Source organism: Patagioenas fasciata, chromosome 2, assembly GCF_037038585.1.
Source record: "Patagioenas fasciata isolate bPatFas1 chromosome 2, bPatFas1.hap1, whole genome shotgun sequence".
NCBI lineage: Eukaryota > Metazoa > Chordata > Aves > Columbiformes > Columbidae > Patagioenas > Patagioenas fasciata.
The window spans coordinates 77,121,285-77,142,289 of NC_092521.1; the positions used below are offsets into that span (position 1 = coordinate 77,121,285).

Genomic DNA, 21,005 nt, shown 5'->3' on the forward strand with positions numbered 1-21,005 from the left:
GCTGGCATAATTCATCTCTGCACCTCCTGGTTCTGCGTGGCAAAGGCATAGGCAAGCCAAGTGAGACCGCAGGTTCCTACATTTGCAAGACTTTGCCACAGGAGGGACAGCAACTCTTAGTGGTGCCAAATTGGTCAAGGCTTTCTGTATCTCTTTTTGAAATACCTGTGGCTCCTGATCCAATGTCATTTTTCCTCAACATTTATTGTATTTCTTTGTGACTTCGTGTCATGGCTTATTCCTTTTTGATCAACGTCCAGATGATTCTGCTCTTCCCAGATTTCTTTACTTGCCTCTAAATTGACCATTGGTTGTCTGACCACACTCCTTACACAGTTAACCACAGCAGAGACTTTGTGGAACACCTCTGAAAGCCATTCAACCTTTGTACCAAACAAAACAAACAAACCAAAAATTAACATAGTAGGGGAAAAAAACCCAGTGCATTCTTAACCTTATACTGGAACAGTGGGACCATGCACCCAAAGCCAAAGCTTGAAAACACTTCATCAAACTGAAACTCACTGCTCCAGTTCTTGGAAGGTTTTCCCCCATCAGGCACTAGAGCTGCTTCCTCTTCTGACACAGGCATCCACTTACAATACTAACTGATACTGGAAGATTATCTTCCATCTGGAGAAGAAAGAACAGTTCCCTGCTTGGAACTTTACAAAGGTAAATTGTTTCATTCTCACCTATAAACCAGACCTGAAATGGGGATGGTCAAACAGCTTTTGAAGACTAGCACCATCAGCCCACATTTATATCAACAGTGTTGGCTTCATCTTATCTGTTCCTGAATCATTTTGCTTTACATCACAGAATTTGGAATGACTGAACATCCTTGCAAAATCCTCTACTATTTTACTAGTTGCTACAGCTTTTCCTTATTTTCAAAAAACCCTCCTTTTTATACACATCCTACAATTTTAAGCAGAGAATCTGCTCTAATTTTCTTTTCCAGTTTTCTTTGAATGTCATTTTCCCATGCTTCTGTTAGGAATAGAGCATAGTTAAGTAAATTTATTTTGTCTGTGGTTAACATAAGCAAAAGTAATATAATTGAGATGGGAGTTCCAAATAAAATCTGCTGCTCAATTTCTTTCAATTATGTTTCATTAAAATTATCCCATGTCTTTGGTAACCATTATATCAGGTTTATATGTCAAGAGAAGAAGACAGCTTCAAGCGACAATTTTCTACCACAGCAAAACCAAAACACTTCTGTAACTACATCACTGAGCATCTATATTATCATTCATCAGATGTAATTTTCTTTATGTCACCTGTGAATAAATAAATGCATTCTTCCCTAATAAAACTCTTAGATTCACCACTTAGTTTGTGCACATATTTTTTTTTTTTTTTTCCTGTAATTTTAACAGATAATCAGTAGCTCTCTACATCTTTGTATTCAAAGAGACACTAGTTTTGGGACACAGACAAGAATTACACACCGCTTAACTCTGCTCTAATAATATTTGAATCATATAGGGGAGTAGCCATCTTGATAAAAAAACCCACAAGCAAATCTGTTGCAGTCGTAGTGCGAGGAGTTCCTTTCCAGAGATCTCAAAGTCATCAGAACCTGTGTAATTAGCAACATCGATATTTTTTTTTTTTTCATGCTACTTACACTTTTATGAAAAACATCTTAAGAGCTCTCCTTAACCTGTTAAAAAAAACTTAGAGGCAGTAAGATTGCATGCATGCAAAATGAGTGTTCATTCTATTTTTTTTTCCCTCTGGTTTTATCGTCTGAGTCCTATTTCTTCTAAACCTTGTGATTTTCTAATTTAATTTACTGCTATAGTAAATTTTCTCTTTTAATTACTTTCTCTCTACATGGCACAAAGACATTACTAAAAGCTCAATCCAGAGAAGCTTTTCAAGCTATTCTAAGAAAAAAACCCTGAAGATGATCGAAAGTCCAGTGAATCTGGTGAAAAACGTCCCTCCCCATGTCCTTTGGAATATATGCCAAATGAGGCAGACGTAGGTGCTGCACTTTTGGGTCAGACTTCTCCCCAAAAAGGAAAGCAACAGTCACCTGGCTCCAGCTTTTGTTCCTTGCACAAAGGACTGGAGAACAGATGGAACACCTCAGCTTCTCACTCAAGACAATGAAAACAACGAACTCAACACATTTATACATGAATGTATGTGAGTGCTTATATGCCAGCCCTGTTCTTAGAGACTCTCACTGCAGGAAAACGAGAAAATAAACTACTTAACTTGTGCAAGTAATTTCAGCTGGAGCCGATTATCCATCTGCTAATACAGTGCAGCCTGGAAGCTTTGCCGATGACAGATTAAGGTCAAACAAATGATCATTCCTACGAGATACACTCCTCTTCCTAAACATGTTTTTATTTCATTATGTTGTGAAATGCTGATCAAAGAGCCTATAATAATATTATATCAGTATAGATTTCCTGTAGTGAAGTTGCAGCAATTTTCTAGAGTGACACTGGGGTCCAGGCAAGCTGGACTATGTTTAAAACAGAGACTCTGGTCTAAAGAAGTTACAGACCAAAAAGGAAAAATACAGGAAAAAATGCAGAAAGAAAACGCTGTTATTTCATATTCTGGGGGCAGAACTAAAGCAAAGGGCTTATGGGAATGCAGCATATGTGGGGTGCAGACAACGAAATAACAATGGCAACTTTAAAGCCTGCATCCAGTGACAGGGTGAGGCTGAAACACCTCCATTTTATGCCTAAAAATATTTTCACCAAATTTCAACTTGTGCTGACTTTTTACTGCAGAAGCACTGTTTCTGAAAGGTTTTTAAAGATCAACTTGAGACAGCTTTAAAGATCCCAACCTGCACAGTTGTCCACACATACATGAACACATGCAACTAAAGGCAAGGTCTTAGTATGAAAAGTGCTAAGCAAACTGAGTTATAGGGACTGCTACTTCTGCAGCCCAAAATATAAAATATCATAGACAGACAGCTAATTAACAGTACTTAATTTTATGACTGGAAGGTTACACAAAGGTAATTCAGGCATGTATCAGATTCAGACACAGGTCTTAAGTGCTAAATAGGTAAGCCTCATTCACTCAGGCACATTGCTCAAGCTTTTTAAATCTTTGCACAAGCTGTCTTGTATTTTACCATTGCTCTGACTACCAGAAAATGCCCTTTACTCAAAGCCAAAACCAGAATGTGTAAATTTAGGATGATAACACTGACCTTTTTTTTTTTTTTTTTTTTGTGTAGAGTACTTTAATACCTACTGATGAGAAGTGCTGCCTGGGAGCTGGGTACCATTATGTAAACTGAGCATCCTCACGCCAGTAATCCACAGATGTCTCACAAATTCTTGTGTAACGGACTGGCAGGGGCGGTGCGTACATTGCCTCCTCTCCAAGAAGCTGCTTTGCAGGGAGGATAAGAGCTTATTTAGCTTGACCCACAGTAGCTGAGCTCTGGTGATGCCTCATCTGTGCCACTCACAGCACAGGTAGAAAAAACAGTAGCATGTCACTGCCTAATTAGGGACCAGAGTGTAACACCAGGCCTGTGAGGAATCGCGATTAAAAATGTCTTGAGTTACACTTTTGAAGCAGGGGTGGGAGGCTGGTAAAAACAGGAGTTTGCTGAAAGTGAAGGCAGTCTGGCAGAAATTCAGAATTTTTTTAAGGTAGTTCCGAAATTATTTTAGTGCCCATCTCTCCTTAACTTTTATATTTCCTGATAAAGAAGGAGGAAAAAAAACTAATAATATGAGAAGTGAAGTAAAGCCTGGCTTTTTAAAGAGATGGTTCTCTGGGAAACAAGCTTTGTCACATGCTAAAAAAGCTTTTTCAAAGAAGACGAAACACAAAAAGACAGGGGTCATAAGTCCCCACTAATTTAGAGCATACTGCTGGAGGTGCCTAGGATCTGAATTTTGTCAGTGCATATAAGGCAAAAAATTTAAATGTATTTAGAAACTTAACTCACATGCCTAGTTACCTTCATCTTTCCCTTAAGAATTCTACAGGATACTCTCCCACTTTAGCATAGATACGTTTCAGCTGTAGCAGTGAACAATCAGGATTTTTGAAAAACAGATCAAGGACCTGAAGGAACCAAGACCCTCTGAAAGCCAGGAACACACAGCTAGTGATTGCTAGTCAGCTTGCTTCAAAGGGCTGAAAGACACCACTGGGAAAAAGAAGTAATCAAAATATTTATGGAAAGTCAGCTTTCAAAGAGAACACCAGGGTTTTTTCAACATGTCAGAACAGCACGCTTGTCCTTTCTTTTTTTCCGTTAAAAGAAGCAAACCAAATTGGGAAAAAAAAAAAAAAACAAACATAACCACAACCAACAAACAACCAAAAAAAACAACCAAAAAACCCCAACAACAACAATGAACAAACACAACAGCAACATTCCTAAAACCTAAGAAATTTTGCCTGAGCATTTAAAACTTGATGAATTTTTAAGTGATAGAACATGGTTGGGAAATTGTTGAGCTGCCTTAATTACATCAGGACCCAAGGAGCTGAGTCTCTGTTATGGGAGGCTTGATATTATTGATCACAGGCTACAGAAACTTCTCTCTTAAAGTCCATCACAGATCTATAGCTAATGAAACCTGCACCCCATAATGAAAGAAATCACTTTGTTCTGTCCTTGAGCCACACATGAAAAGCTTGCAATAATGGAACTGAAATTAAGGGTAGATGCAGACAAGTAGCCATGAACTTGGGTTATAGACACTGGACTACCTATTGTTTCTGAAAGTTTGTTCTGCCTACGTAGCAGAATAATGGGGCAATATAATATGGGAGTGCCCATTGTACTACTAAACCCATAAATATATATTCCTCACCATACCTGTCAGTCAGGTGTACTGCCAAACCACTGATTCCTAAATGCTAAATTTCAAATTATGCAGAGTTTTTATCAATTAATAAATAGCTTGCAAAGTCATTGAGATACTATCACACTGTAACTCTCAGCAAGCACAGGGAAAGTGGGATCTGTATCCCAAATTGCAGCAGAGTTTCCTCAGACAGGCCACAAATTTGAAGACTACTCCCAATTTATGTGTCATTTTGTAGGAAATGCATCACAGTGGATTCACAGATTGCAGGGACCGGCACACTCAAGCTGTCAAAGATCCTATACTCAGCAACATAAATGACCAGATTATCTTCAAAATCATCAGGTATTTAAAACAGCATACTTAGTGTTCCTTTTCCTTGCCTGTCTAGTTTAGAAATGTGATTTCTAGACGAGCAGGTGATTTCAGCAGCTCTCTCTGTGTAAAAAATGGGAACATCATGGGACTCCACTGGAAACTGAGGAAGTTGGTTTCACAGGACTTCCTGTTCTTCACAGGGAGTTTTCCCACTAATATGTAGCTTGTTCTCAGAAATTACTCCCAGTAGACCTCAAAGCTTTCCAAAGCTCATTAACATGTCTTTCACCATTAGTCGTCACTAAAACCTTTGCTGGAACTCTCCAGCTGTGTTGGCAACCTCCCTGAACACATGGACCTGGGAGACAACCCTTATGTCAGAGTCTCCAGCCCATCGTGCACCACAGCACAATGCAAAATCTCACAGCAGTGCTAGCAGTTTTGTTATAGCTGGAATGGGTTTCCCTATCTCAGTAACCTTATTTGAAGATATTTACATTTACAACAAAAATTAGCAACAGTAATTCTTTTTAAATTACATTGTATCCTATTATTCCCGAAACAACATTTTCAGCAGAGTTTGCAATCAAACACAGCTCAATATACAAGTCTCTGCTGGTAAATCTCATTGCTAGGTGACAAGCAAGATGTCATTTTTATAACCCAATCAACAAAAAAATGTAATCAGCTTGCTAGCAAGTTCTCAGTTCTCTCTTCCTATTTTGTAAATAAAATTCCTCCCGGAAAATTCTAGGGAATTTCTAGGTTTATTTTTCCTGTTTGCATTCTGAAATGGCATTTTTTTCCAGGACAATTAGTTCACACTGAGCCCTTCTACAAATCATGCTTCATTATGTTGTTTGTAATGCTAATACACTAATATAGTCAAATAATATACTGTGTTCACAATTAAGGTGAAGCATGTGCCTTTCCTGGACTGCCAAAATACTGTCTCCAGGCTTCCGATGGGAGAGTTATCTATCTCAGCAGTGGCTCCCAGCTTGTGTTCCCCCTTATTACTTGGCCATATGTGGAGCAGAACATGATCAGGATGCTCAGCGCCTCCAGGCAGGACATGCCACCTCCACGCAATAACCAGAAAGGAGATACCTGACTTGGTTCTCGCTCCTCTGCCAGGGAAAGAGAAATACATAGCATAAGGAGGGGTCAGATCACATGAATGCAGAGCTAAGATAAAGGAAGAGCCTGTATTCTTCCACTGCTGATTACTAGATTAGGCAGCATAACTGTATTTTCTGTGTCATGTCTACTGAAAATGGAACAACCTCTTCTTTGGTCACATGCCTTAATGTGAGGGAGAGGATTAAAAGGGCCAATCAGTCCCAAACACTCAAGTTTTACAGTTGAAAGCCCCAACATTTAAGAGCCCTACAAAACCCATGCATTCATGTGATACATTTTGAGTCCCATGGGGTCAGCACTTCATTAACAAATAACCCATTAGCGAAGAGAACACACCAGTCATGCTGCTGCTGGTGTGCATCACCACCTGCCACTGCACTCTGGACTCCCTGTCAAACAGGACTGCATGGATGTGGAAAAGAATCAAGTGCAAACCCTCTTCTAGAGAGCTACATGATCTGGCCCTGTCCCTTCCCTGCTACTATCCTCTGGGAAAGCAGGATGCTCTTTCTTCCCTCTCTCTTCATCAGGAAAGTGCATGTTTTCATCTTTTCCACAACCACCCATGGAGTTATTTTTGTTTCCTTTTGTGCAAGATCCTTCATCAGTGTGACACAGACCATAGTGAAGGAAACTAAACAAATCTAAATCCAGCTTAGCTTTAAGGGCAACCAAGTTATTTAAAGAAAAAATAATTGAAAGATCTTGGCACTACACAAGTGCAAATAAAGGGAGGAGGATAATTTAAATGCAAATATATACTACTGAATATAAGACAAAATTCCAAAACCTAAAGAGATTCAAGATATCTTTGAGTATGACCTAACATTGCCCTAATCATTAAAGCAAGAACCTTTAACTTGGTTACAACACTTTTGGCATATAAATAAGTGTTCAGATTTCAAGGATTCCTGAAAATGTACAGTCATTTTGATTTTATAGGTTTCAAAAGTCTGCTATTCATGACACTAATTTAGCTGTTGAAGTCCAACCATAGATTTTAAATTGGAAGACATTGACTTTGACCTCTTTATTTCAGTTTCACCAACTGAAAAGCAGAGATAACAATATTTACCTATCTCAGTGGCTTCCAATTATTAATTGCTGCTTCTGAAGCAGTTTGACTGTAGAAATTTCATCCCTCCATGCTGCCTTTTTACAGAGGAAGTTAAAGACTTTCTTGTTGCTTAGTACGCAAGAAGCAATCAAAAGGAAATTACACTAGACTCATAAGATGTTTCCAAAGAAAATACCACGAGACAGAAGCGTCTATTTCCTTCACTGAATCAGTGACAGACTTTATTTGGAGTTGTAAAGAAAATTCAGGCAATGACAACAGTGCAGGAAGGAGATGTTGCACTCTCCATTTGGTATTACTTGTTAACTAGCTCTGTATAGAGGGTCAGAAGAACCCTCAATATATGCCCTCTATGGCATAATGTGTTTTGAACAGTGACAGCTCTTCATTTTTATACACTATACACATACAGAAGAGTATGGATAGTAACACAACTGAAACCATTGGAAATGCACAGAATTTACCACAAAAGTGTAGTCAGTGTTATCTACTGACCCTTTTAACTTCTTCTGTAGCAAGTCAGTGGAAATATGCTTTCATAAGTGGAAGAATTCTGATAAAAAGAGGTACAACAGAGTGACTAAGATATTTAAAATTGCTTAAATAATGATCACATGGGAGGTATGGTTTCTAAAGAGGTATTTTTTCACAGATAATCTGCTTTCATTTGTGTATCTTCTGGGATAAGTCCCATGATGGTTGTGATTTGAGAAAACTGTGTTATGAAAACACCAAGAAACAAGGGAACCATTGGATGAGATGAGTATCTATTTATTTTAACATAGCAGTATAGCAATGTAAATTATTTCAGGAAAACATTAAATTAATAATATCCTTGAAGAGCATTGCATTTCTGCAGAGATGAAAATGAGTATGATCCTGTTAGAGACAAGAAAACCTAAGAGATAATGTACAAAATACGAAAATAATAAGAGCCCCACAGTTATTCTATGAGTTTCTAAAAGGCTTCCAAACCACACATATATCTATCAGGGGACTAATTCTCTAAACTGCTTTAATACATGCGCAAAGACCTTCCAAAATATTTAAACATACTTGTTTTTCAATACAAGCCTCTAGTTAATCGTATGATTGCATATTCTGGTGAAACACCACTGAAGACTTGAAAGACCAATTGTGTTAGGAAAAGGTGGAAGAGGAAAAACAAGAATTTCTTTGAGCATGATTCGTTGCACATACAATGAATTACATTTCCAAATATAGAGTGTTATTATTTTGATACTGTACGAAGAAACAAATGCAAACTTTGAAATCCCATACTTAAGCAACAAAGTAGTCTTATATCCACATGATCTTGCTGGAGACTTCTTTGTCTCTCAGTGTCCTGGTTTATATTTAAGAATGTAGAGGAAACAGTCCAAGGAAAATCCATTATACTGATTATCATATAATAACCGTGTTTTTCATAAAGTGTCATTTATAATATTTGTTGGCCAGCATTCATTATGTTCAGAAAAGAGAAATAGATCCAAGATGACCACTCATAGCCCTCAATGAAGCTACACCATATATATTCAGGTGGATTTCTCTACTAGTCTCATTGAGGAGCCATAGCTTATTCCCCATCTGCCTGGCTATACAGATTTGGACAAGCCATTTAAACCATGAATCATTTAAAGTATTTGAGTAGTGCCAAAGTAAGACAACTATGTCTTTGAATTATATTACACAATGCTCTGCTGCATTCGAATAGCGTCTAATTCAATTTCAGCACTTATAAAATGAGTACAATATTTACTTTTACAGCATGAGATGCTTTGCTGAAACGGGCTACTCAATGCAAGTTATACTCTAAAGCACTCCAAATTCTGACAGAAAGGTGGACAATAAAATGGGGTGGTATTTAAGAATAAACTGTGGCAGCAATACTTCTTCCCCTTAACTTACTTTGTGAAATTATTTCTATTTCTGCTTTCATGTCAATGTTCTACAGTACTGTATTGCGTTAGATAGCAGTGTCCAATCCCCAATTTGAATTAGACAAAACTGAAACAGAAAGAGGATTAAAAACATAATATTTCAGAAATAGAAACTGGGTCACATAAGGGCTTTCTCTGGGGTTTGCCAGAAAAAATAGAATTAGGATGAATTCAGCATTGACTTCTGTACAGTTTGCTGATGCGAGGCAACAGTAAGGATAGATAGACACGTATCTGTGGTGCTTCCATGGCTTGAAGTCAAACACAGGTGTAGGTTCACCTCTATAAAACTGTGATGTTCTTAGGTCCCAAGCATTCCAGGAGAAGAAACATGTACCATTATTGTTGCTCAGGAGCAAAACCTTATGGATGGAAAAGCTTGAAACACTCACAGTCATGCAGGAAACCTGTAGAAGAGGAGTGAACTGATCTTAAAGTTGCAGAAGTGTAACAGTAGACATGCTACACATTTTCATCCTGTGGATTAGCGTCAGCAGGCTTATTCATACCACAATCAGCCCAACCTATTTTTGGTTGCATAATTTGACGATAAAGAAGAATTTTAGGAAAATGTGAAGCAAATGTATGGTTTATTCCTTGTATGTGAAAAGAAATTCATTTGGGGAGGAGCAAAAGATTTTGTTGTAAAGATAAAATTACTTATTTATTTTAGATACTCAGCTAAGTGACATGCTTTCACACATGTATGTGGGAAGTCCTCTGCTACACTAGAGTTCAAAAATAAAATAACACTTTACAAGTAAGTCCTCATGCACACTAATCCAATTTAAAAAAAACAAAAATGATGATCCAATAATTATAATCTAGTAATGGGATATGTATAGGATTATTTTCCCTAATAATTTTATACGTGTATTATTTTCTAGTATTGTGTTATTTTGGTATGAGATATCAAAATGCAGGAAAACAAAATTAAACTTATCATTTGAAAAACATTATGCTCTCCTACTCTCTGTCTTCATCAGCTTTCATCCAACGAAAAAGGTAGCCATTGACATTTCAAACAATGAATGTTTCCACATCGTTATGTGCATGTGTAGCATTTTAAGAAATAATATTCAGAATAAAAAAAAAAATAAGTATTTTAAAGTGAAGATTTCCATAATACACTCTTCAGATGTGGCAGAATCTCAAGGATCTTCACCATCAACACAGTCCACAGTAGCATATATTTGAAAAGAGCAGCTCTGTGGGAACTCAAGCTCTACCCATCTCTCCTTCACTTGCAATTTCTCCTCCACTGTCAGCCTTCTACCCACCACCTTCAAAAATAGGAAACCAACATATAAAAGCACAACAGCAGCATATTTTATGTGCTTACCAATGCTACAACCGTTGTTCTTCACAGTCCCGAGGAAATCATTCAAAAAGAGTTAATTAAGTGGCTTCCAAACTCCCCGCAATGAAGCTGAGCCCCACCAGCCAGTGCAGAGGAGGTAAGTGCTCACCTTCCAGGTTCTCCTCTCTGTCAGGGAACTGCCCTGCCTGCTCAGAACTGGCACAATTTATCCTGAGAAACCTACTTGCTACTAACCACTGCTGTCCTCAGGGAGCTCAGCACTGGCAAGGCTTGCAAGGTTTGACTGCAAGCTAGGTTACAGTGCCTTGAGGAAACAATATTTTTCTAGAATAGGCCATGCTTTTGATTTCAAGTAGAGACAAAATACAGATTAATGTTAAAAGCTGAACACCAGTTGTTTTCATTCATAGCTGGTAAATGAAGTTACAGGAACTAGTATCAAATTTTTACACTTATGTCCCTTCACCGTATTAACTGCACAGAGACACCAATGGGTTGGTATCATGGATATTTTAAACAACATTTAGTTTGACTGAGCACCAGCTGGAAGATACCAGCAACTGAGAAATTACTAACATTTAGCAAGATGTTTGCTAATATTTCTTATTCTCTGGCTCCACTCTCATCATTCAGCTCAAGCCTTTGGTTTCTAGGAAACATTGCTGCTTCCACCCACAGCTCCTTAGCAGATGTTACCTCCCAGATCAAGCACGATTTCACAACAAATCTTACCCAGATCTTAGGAAAACTGAGGCTCCAACTCTGCTCCTTCCAAAGGGCTTTGTAAGTGGGGTGGTTTTAGCAAGTTCTGCTGAACCTGTTCATTTGTAAATGCTCTCCCCATCTACCCCTGCAAATCAGGTAAATAGGAACACAAATGCTGTCTCTCTTTGGCTCTTTCTAATTGACAGGAACCATTTCCTAAGTGATCTCTTCAACTTAATTCTTAAAACTGAATTCTTAAAACTTAAACTTTACCTTGAATGTCTTCTTTGCCCTTGCCTCCCCAACATTAACATTCAAGTACAGTACATTGCCTGATGTCTTTTGCCTAGCTTAATTACACTTCTGTGCCTCACATCAGCTAGCCTGTTTATATCCTGCTACAGCCCCAGCAAAGCATAAAAAAAACCAACCAACCAACCAAACAAAAAAAAATCAACCAAACAAAAAAGGCAAAATAATCATGAGGCTGGATTTATTAGCCTACCAGCCCTGCAAAGAACTCAGCAACTCCAGGGACCAATATGCCTACAGCCATGCCTAAATATTGTACGAGGCTAACTTCAAGCAGCCAGTTTTACCACAGTGACCAGTCTGTTTTGAGGATCAACGCAAGGCTTGGAGGCGCTAATACTGAAAGTACAAATTGCTATCAGTCTGTCTCCAAAAATCAAAATGATGCTGTCAGTAAAAAGCAATATCCCACCTCTTTTAGTGCCTTGTTTCCCTCAGGACCCACGTTTCCTCCACAGAGAGCCCCGTGGCACCTGTTGTGACCTGCAGCATGGACCAGGTTCGTGTTGCAATGATGCTGGCTTAGGTCATGCCACCAAACCCATTCCCCATGTTTGCCTTTCTGAGCCTTCAGTTCCTCTTTCATCTGTGATGATGGGCAGATTGCTCAAGGGAGGTTTCCTTATGCTCTGAATACTTCCTTTGGTGGCTCTGGTGGAAGTGTCAAAGAGGGATCCAGTGCCCACAAAAACATCTTCTATGCATCTCAAAAAAGGAGCTTTTATAAGTCATTCAAGAGAGAAAGAAGTGAGACAGCTCTTTTGTTCAACAGTATGATATTACTGCTTGTACTACTAGGTGACAACACACTGCTCCATCCTTTCATCTGCTCCTGGCACAAACTTACAAAGTAATGGATAAGGAGCCAAATGACTGCAGAAAACTCTATCTGATATGCAACCAAGAATTTGTAAAACCCTTGAAATCATTGAAACAGCTTGAGTTGCCAGTTTGTGGGAATATATCAGGAAGATGCATAAACAGTGTAAAAAACCTCACCAATAGAAGCCAACTAGGCCTCAGATTCTCATCTAGTAGATTTTTACAGTCAGACAAACTGAAGAAGAGAACCCCAGAATTTCAAAAGTGGGTGCATAGATATCAGGTGCATAAAAATAAAACATTAACAGGCTTCTTGTTAATCAGAAATTTCAGATACCTAAACAATGTAAACAACCAAAACTAAGGGTTTTTTTTATTTATTTTATTTAATAAAAGAAATGAATGCTTTTGTTCTGACTAGATTTCATTTTTAAGAATACTGGCAATAACTTTCAGTGTGTTGTGAATTTTTTCCTTAGACTGAATTATTGAATGTGGAAGAACACATAACACTCACTGAATCTTCTTACTAATTTTACTATTGCATGTGAATCTCATTAAATCTCAGACTCAAAATTGTTTATAAATGAAATGTCTTACGAACGTTGATGAGGCAAATTGGAGGCACCTGATGCTATAGTCATTCTAGAAATTGATTTCTTCAAGGGAAGCTCTCTCTGCCTAGGGCCAGGTGGTACCTGCTCTGGATATTTTACTTTCCTGCCTTGCTACTTCCCAGCAATAAAATTTGATTAGATAATGATAATGACTAATAATTCTGGGCTATTTGCTTTAAGATTATAAACTTTATTTATTTGCTTTTGTTACAAGGTTTATAAATACCAATATTTAACTTAAATGAAGTTAACTGATATCTTTCCTAGATTAAAAGTTTGAGGCCATCCTCTTACAAATGCCATTAAAATGGCTTTTTATGATAATTATAAAGCATCCACAGACCTATTCTATGGCCTTTCTTTGTGTTGTTTTAATTTGATTCGCACAATGAAGCACAAATGACAAGAAACGCTGTTTGCCACGTACAAGCTGTGTCACTGAAAGAATTGAGAAACCAGGTATAATCTATTTTAAATCTATAACCATGCCCAAGCAGACTAGCCCTGGTGGGAGCCTCTGTGTTGACAAGATAAATGGCTGCAGTGTCATCTTAGGGAACCATGTAACAGTTTATATCCAATTAACTGCACCTTTCTGTGATAGCTTGTTGTCAAGCTGCATGGAGATTAAATCATTTGAACTACAGCCTCAACAGCAGTAGTAGAAGTGAAAAATTCAATGGCAAACACAGTGTATTTTGTGTACCAGGCTGACACCTTGCTATGAAAGCTCAAGCCATATAACACTGTTCTTTGAGAGAAAGAATGAAAGTGTCACGCTCAGAAGAGAGAAAAAAGCTTTTGTCTCTGAGGTCCCTGTAGAACCACTACAGCTGTGGTAGAGAACAGATTCATTTTTTCACCATTAATAAGCCAATAAGGTAAACTCTGAAGAGAGGATAAAAATATTATTATTTTCAGTATAAAACTTGTTGTTGTTGTTATATAGAATAACTGCTGTTTTGCTCTGGTTAGACTTAGGGTTTTTCAAGTTTGGGGTGTTTGTTTTTTTTTTTTCCTTGTTTTGTTTGGTTTTTAGTTTTGCTTTTGCTATTCAAAGTTACCGCTGCCTGCATCTTTCCTAGCATATTTCATATAAACAAGAAAAAAAAAAATCAATCTGGCAAATCAAGTAAATCTTTATTCTTGTGGTAGAAACAAAACAAGTGTATTTGATTAATCCGTTCTTAGAGACGAGCTGAATCTTCACCCCAAAAGATTTTTCTTCCTCTCTGATTAGAATTAGTTGTTTGTTTTTTTTTTTTTTTTTTTTTTTAATTTTTCCTGCTTTGCAAAGTTACTGGAGCCGAATGTCTTCCTGAACTTTTATGATGAATTCAGGCTGACAATATGCAAATGCTCCCTGCCAGCTGCAGGGTCTGAAGAAAAAAATGGAGTTCTTCCAAAACACAGGTGGTACTCTAGGAAATATTAACATTCTGTTGAGCAGATCAGTGGCCACACTAACTGAGCAGGAAACAAAAAGTTAAATTACTGGAGCCCTTAAAATTTGTGAATGCAAATACTTAAAAAATTGATAGGCAAAAAGAGTAAAAAGTTAATCCTACAGAACTGTCATGCTGCACGTAAAGCCAGCTCGAAACTGTTTGATTTGGGAACATATACATACAGCAGCATCAGAGTAAGGGCTTTTCTTTACTCAAATAAATAATCGGAGACTGGCAACACTGGCATGAATGTGGCTGGTAATGTACTTCAACAGTAATCTCAGAGGTGTCTGAAGGTGAGAGAATAGTTTAATCGCCTTTCTTCCCAGTTTAGCTTCTTCACAGAAGCAGCCAATCAGGGAGCTATTTATTACTTATTCTGATTACAGATATCCTTCTGCTAGGCACTGGGCTAACCCTGCTAGTTAGAGATCAGCAAGAAGCCACTGAGCTTTGTATCACCAGTGACGTATGAAAGACTGTAAACACCTACTACTCAGACCCCTTTATTCACAGTCACATTTTACTTTCCATTCATACCTTCTTTCAATGAAAGAGTGTGTATCATACTCTACCTCTCCTCATGCAAAAACACCAGCTTGTTTCTCTCCCATCAGGCAGACAGGTACTCAGACCCTGGACATTCACCTGCTGAAGCATAACATATATATGAGGTTTGCTTCAAAGTGCTCTTGAAGAAAGCAAATATCCCGTTTTGTTGGACAAAAGGCTTTCCCCCACCATTTCCCTGACAGAGAACAGTGCTAATCCATAGCATTTGGAAAGGAAAAAGATTTCAGAAGGACTGTGACAAAGCAAGAGCTTGATTTATACGTGCATTATTCCTCTCAACCTAATATCCAAACGTCTTTGATAAAAACTACATGCTTGACATCTCTACTGTCAGGGCTGAGTTATGTGATTTAATGAATAATTTGCTTTAAACTAAGCTGTCCTTCAAAGCATTCAATTTCTGTATAGTATTTTTCCTTAGTTTCAATATTACATAATTATACACAAGCTAATTGTATTCCTGGAGAAGTTTTGCATACATCGCTGTAATCACGGTTTTCAGGACTGCACATTTTGTGCTGAAGGACCAGTGGCAGCCTCTGCCCCACCTGTCCCGGGTACCGCTGGCCCTGCTTCCCCTGCCTCTCCCACCGACGGGTGGGCTTGCAGTGAGTGATCCTTTCACACGGAAACACAACCGCCGCCGAGATACCAAGGAAGCCGCTTGGCGGAGGGGCACGGCGGCTTGGCAGGCCCGGTGGAGGAGTTTGGAGGTTCTCTGGAAATTCAGGTTTCCCACCTGTCAGCTGCAATTTAGCTGCGCAGCGCGCAAGGAAGCAGCCACGGCTGCTGCCCGCTCCCCCCGCAAAGCGCTTTTACACCGCGCCCCTGATGTCAGCGCGCTAAGCCGGAGCCCCAATCTTCTCAAAGAGATGCTGAGCGGATTACACGCCAGGAGTTTGCGGACTGCCTCTTCCCCCCAGACCTGCTCTCCTTGCCTGCAGCCTGTCTCCGCTTGCCGCCGCCGTTCTGCTGGGCCGGCGGCGCTAAGCAGGCTCGGACCAGCCCCCGGGGAATTCCTGAGCGGCAGCATGCCCTGGCCCGTGGGCGGCCGCCCGCCGGGCTGCTGCAGGGCGACCCACGGGAGGGGTCCGAAACTTGCGTGAGTGGGGCAGAGGGATCCCCTGCCCGCCTCAGGTTTGCTCAGGGAAGAGCCGCAACTCCCGGCGGGGCAGCGCTCGGTGGGCGGGCGGGGGCTACCGGGCGCACCGGCCGCCGTGAGCGGCTCCCCGGGCAGTCCCCCGCGCCCGGCGGGTGAGGGCGACCCGGCGGAGTCGCTGGCCGCGGCGCCGGGCACCGCTCGGGGCGGAGGGGAGCTCCTGCGTCCCGGCCCCGGGGCCACCATGGTGCTGCTGTCGGGGGACGGGGAGCAGCTGGCCGGGGAGCGGGTCTGCCCCGCGCCGGCGGCGGCGAAGGAACTGCCCAGCACCGAGGCGGAGAGCAGCCCCGAGCAGGGAGCGGCGGGAGCTGCCGCCGAGGGGCTGGACGAAGAAGAGGATGAGGAGGATGAGGAGGAAGAGGACTGCGAGGAGTACGAGGATTTCTCCGAGCTGCCCGACACCTGCAGCATCGCCTCGGACGACTCCTTCTACCCGCCGCGGGGGCTGGAGGACGACGAGGAGGACCGCTGGTCCCTGGAGCAAGGGGATCGCGACAGCCCCGAGGCGCTCACCCTCTTCCGAGCCTGCTGCACCAACAACACCATCGTACTCAAGGCGCTCATCCGCCAAGGTCCCGAGGAGGAGGAGGTGCGGGAGACCGATCGCAACCGCCGGGTGAGCATCCCGTGCCGTGACCCTGCCCACCCCCGGGCCCTCCCCGTGGAGTACAGCCGCGGGGGGAGCGTGGGGGCAAGCGTGCATGAGTCGGGTGACACTGCTTTATTTATTCTTATTTTTTTTTTAGTTCCCCCCAAAATGTAAGCTTGCTTCCAATTCCTAGAATGCCAAGCAGCTCTCGGGGTGTTCCTGTACTAAAATCAGACTTTTTGGAGTTCTCCTGGTATTTGTTTTGCTGCTGGTGGACTATGTTGAGGGCTTGTGTCAGTGCAAGGTTTGTGGTTCAGTTTTTGCATGTTACTTAGTTAATGGAAGGGACAGAAATGGACTAGACTAAATCAGAAGGTGAAAACGTAGAAAAGATTTTCCAGGTAACATGTAACTGAGACATTTAAGCAACAATATGGAAGATTAGCAACAGCAACTCCTGTCACTAGTGTTACTAAAATTTATGTTTAAGGAATTTTTACTTGTAGTTTGCATAAACAATCTCAGAAAAATTTTCTATGACTAGTCTATGACAGGAATGTTTTGAAAGAAGGCTTAAATCATTTTACTTGAGCAAGCGACTTGTGTATTCTGGCAAAATAAGGGGTCTTTGCATCGAAAATAACACAATGATTTTGGTTTGAGGCTGTTTAGAGAGGGGCTTTTTGGTTCTCAGATGTAGGAATTTTCCTACAAAATGTCTTTACCACCCCACTAAAGGATTGTTTTTAATACAGATTTTCTAGTGATCTGATTTGCAGTCAGCTTCTGCAAAAAGATACAGATAGAAAAAGTTGTATTAACACATTTGAGGGGATAGCAGCCTATAGCATGGAGGTGCGAATGAGCAGCAGAGGGTAGAGATTTTTTAAATCAACTTTTCTGCCCAGACCAACATATGGTGCCATTATTATCTGTAACGTGTGAGATCCAAATGTATATTACAGGAGCTTTTGAAGATCCTGCAGATCCATTTATCCTGTATATGAGGTCTGAACCTGAGCTGGAGCCCAAACCCAGGCCTGGCATTGTGTGAACACTCACCTCTGCTGATGCCTATTGATTCAGTGTGCCTCAGGTGTGTGATGGTGGGCGAACTTTGGCCCCACCATATGTGTGGTGTAGAAGACCAAGTGCCCCACAGCTGTCCGTTGTCAATGGGTGGCCTTCCCGGCCAGCAGAGGGTATGCAGCTGGCTGCGGAGATGGAGGCATCCTCCATCTCAGGTCATACAGAGCTGAGTCGGGAAGTATGAACAAATTCAACGTAGACACCAACCCTCAGCCTACAGCAGCTCCTTCTGCAGAGGTGAACAGATCAGGGTTGTGAAAACACTGACTTTGCCAGCCCTCCCTTCACCATCCCACTTCCCCAAAGCAAGTTACTCTTCTTTATCTTTTCAGCTTCCTACAAAAGAAACAAAATTGCAACTTGAATCCAAACTCAACGGTAAAAAAAAAAAAAAGAAAAAAAAGAGTTTTTCTCTACTTTAGCAAATATTCCATTTGACCTGAAATTAAACTTTGACACCAAATTCTGTTTTCTGCTTTTTTTTTTTTGATGAAAACAAAGTAAAAGAAGTTCGGTAACTCAGCAGCTTCTGGAAGCCTCATTAACGATGTGGGAGACATGAGTCCAGGTTCTCTCGCCACATGAGGGGATATAAACCTTTACAAAGTGCCCTAATTACAGCAGTACAGAGTAGGGCAGTCTAACTTTTCCAGGCAGATGTGAATGGGATGGGAGCAACCTTTCTGCTAGGGAGCTGAAATGTCAGGTGTAACTGCAGTCCTGACATGCCCACAGGGAACGTCAAGGCAAATTCACATTATTTTGCAATAGAAAACCACCTTTTTTTCAGAGAATTTTACCTGGCAAAAGGGAAGTTTTGCTTAGGTGTTTTATCACTCTTTCTGTGGATTTCTGCAGCTCTTGAATTTGAGTGTCATATAAAGTCATTGCACAATACCCATAAATAAAACTTAGTTTTACTGCCAAAAGGTGACTGAATGAATTACATACACTACTTGTGGTAATAAAATTTTTCACTTGCTGAAATCTGTACTGTTGGCTTTCAGCACCTTCTTTGACCAGGCCAATGTTTGTTCACAATATGATCCAGCATGCATTTATTGGAAAGTATGTTTAATTTTTTTTTAGCTGTGAACAAATGAACTGAACTTTCAGTTCTTCAAAGATTTTGTTTCTTTTCTGTGAGGCAGGAGAGAGAAAGAAGAATAACTTGCTTTTAGAGAAGTGGGATGGTGAAGGGAGGGCTGTCCAACTGTTTTCACCACCCTGATCTGATAACCTGTGTCATGTATGTACAACTCAGTTTTGTTTTTGCAATTTAAAATTACTTTTTTTTTTTTTTCCAAAGTAAACAGGGCATGTAGCAGGTTATGGTAGTTAGACAATGCCATATTTTGATTCTGAAAGTAATTACACTCAAATCTCAAAAAATAACGTGGAGAAGAAACTTCTAGTGTTTAAATTCTTGAAACAAATTTGGGCACAAACAGCTAGAGTTTTGCCATTGGTTTGCTTTTAAATATTGACCTTGTCCCTAAAGCAACTCTCATGGGCAAAATTAATATTTGAAGGAAACTACTTCTGAAAATGCTAAGATCCAGAGGTACTTATTTTCCTCAGTATTTTTTAAAATCAAAATATATCAATTATCTCTTTTAAGACAATTTTCCAAGCCTGGATAGCAGCTTTTTGTGGGATTTCTGCAGAAGTGTCTTTTTCCTATGTTCTGTTTGTGAGCTGCAGAACCCGCCAGGCACAGATTTCCATTGTGTTCACCTTCCTGCATTAAACCAGACTCCACAACATTCGATTTATTAGTCACCACACGTAGCCTGAAGACCAGTACCTTCCTGGTCTCGTTTTCATTACTGTCAAGACAACAACAGTTTATATATAATTGTCTGCACAGGATCCCCAAAGGGTTGATCCCCACATCTTCTGTTGTACTACTGTCTGTATATGGAGTCCCAGAAGACTAACTTGGTGCTGCTCGTTTCCTTGCAAAATGTAATACCAAAATATCTGGAAAACAACTATGGCAGGATATAATATGCTAATGGTAGATCATGCAGGACAGCCTCTCATTTGTTAATGCTGAAGTATTTACCTACCTCATGCTGACAATAAAGAGGGATTTGCAAATGTATATGAGAAAAACATGGCTCTGATGAAATCTCCTGACTCGGCTGAAACCAGAGTGTCATCCGATAATGATGCTACTTTTCTCCACGTGTTGTGAGGACTGGTTTTGCTTCCTTACTAGTCACATTTCCAGAATTTCAAGTATTTGCATCTCATAAATTTAACATCACTTAATATTAAATCTTGCCTGGAGACCAGGGTTATATATACTCAGAAAGACAGAGTTTCAAAATCCAGTGTTACCTAACCACAGAATGCAAGCAAATTTAGAAGTTTTCTGTGACAATAGAGAGGGCAATAAGGGATGGGGAAGAGAGAGAGAAGGCAAAGAACATTCTCGTGCTAGATTGAAAATAATCACTGCAGCTCATCCTCAGAAAGGTTTTGTGTTAACAACCCACGTGGTATAGTCTGTATTAGTAAGTATTCTGTAACTCTGTTTTGGAGTTGATACATGTGCAAAAATATTCTATCAGAGTCTTTTTCAGCTTTTGTTTTTTTTATCATTGTTCAATGAGTCTTTTGTCTGCTTCCACAGTGGCTAGGAACCAATCTGCGGTTAAACACTTTATTGTTGTAAGTATACCATTACGGAGTAGGGATCATACATTTGTGATCTTTGTTTTGCCCCTTTAAAAAGTGTGAAGACAAAATAATCTGTGTGATTCAGCTCGTAAACTCTTCCTTCTCCTTTCAGAAAATACTCCTAAATCCATAGATGAGTACAGTTGACTTTTCCTGTTAATATTTTATGCAGGATGATGTTGATTAGTACTGCTCTGACATAGGTTTTCTTTGAGACACAGTAGTTCTGGAGCTCCGTCACCAAGCGGAGCTGGATTTGTTTGTTTGTTCCCCTCTCCTTTTTCTGCTGATGGAAGAAAACAGAGTTTTGAAGACTGTTGTTGTTCTTCATGATCTACATTTATTTTGATTTCCCCTCTCATGATACTTAGTAGAAA

General features: G+C 40.2%; 1 protein-coding gene across 1 annotated transcript in view; it reads left to right on the forward strand.

Annotated features, from left to right (window-relative positions):
• Positions 1-16,446: 16,446 nt before the first annotated feature.
• The window catches only part of ANKRD33B (ankyrin repeat domain 33B), a 47,662-nt gene continuing 43,103 nt past the window's right edge, over positions 16,447-21,005 (forward strand). The window contains exon 1 of the mRNA XM_065832508.2: positions 16,447-16,878. Coding sequence (XP_065688580.1) covers positions 16,447-16,878 — 432 coding nt within the window. The remainder of the gene's footprint in view (positions 16,879-21,005) is intronic.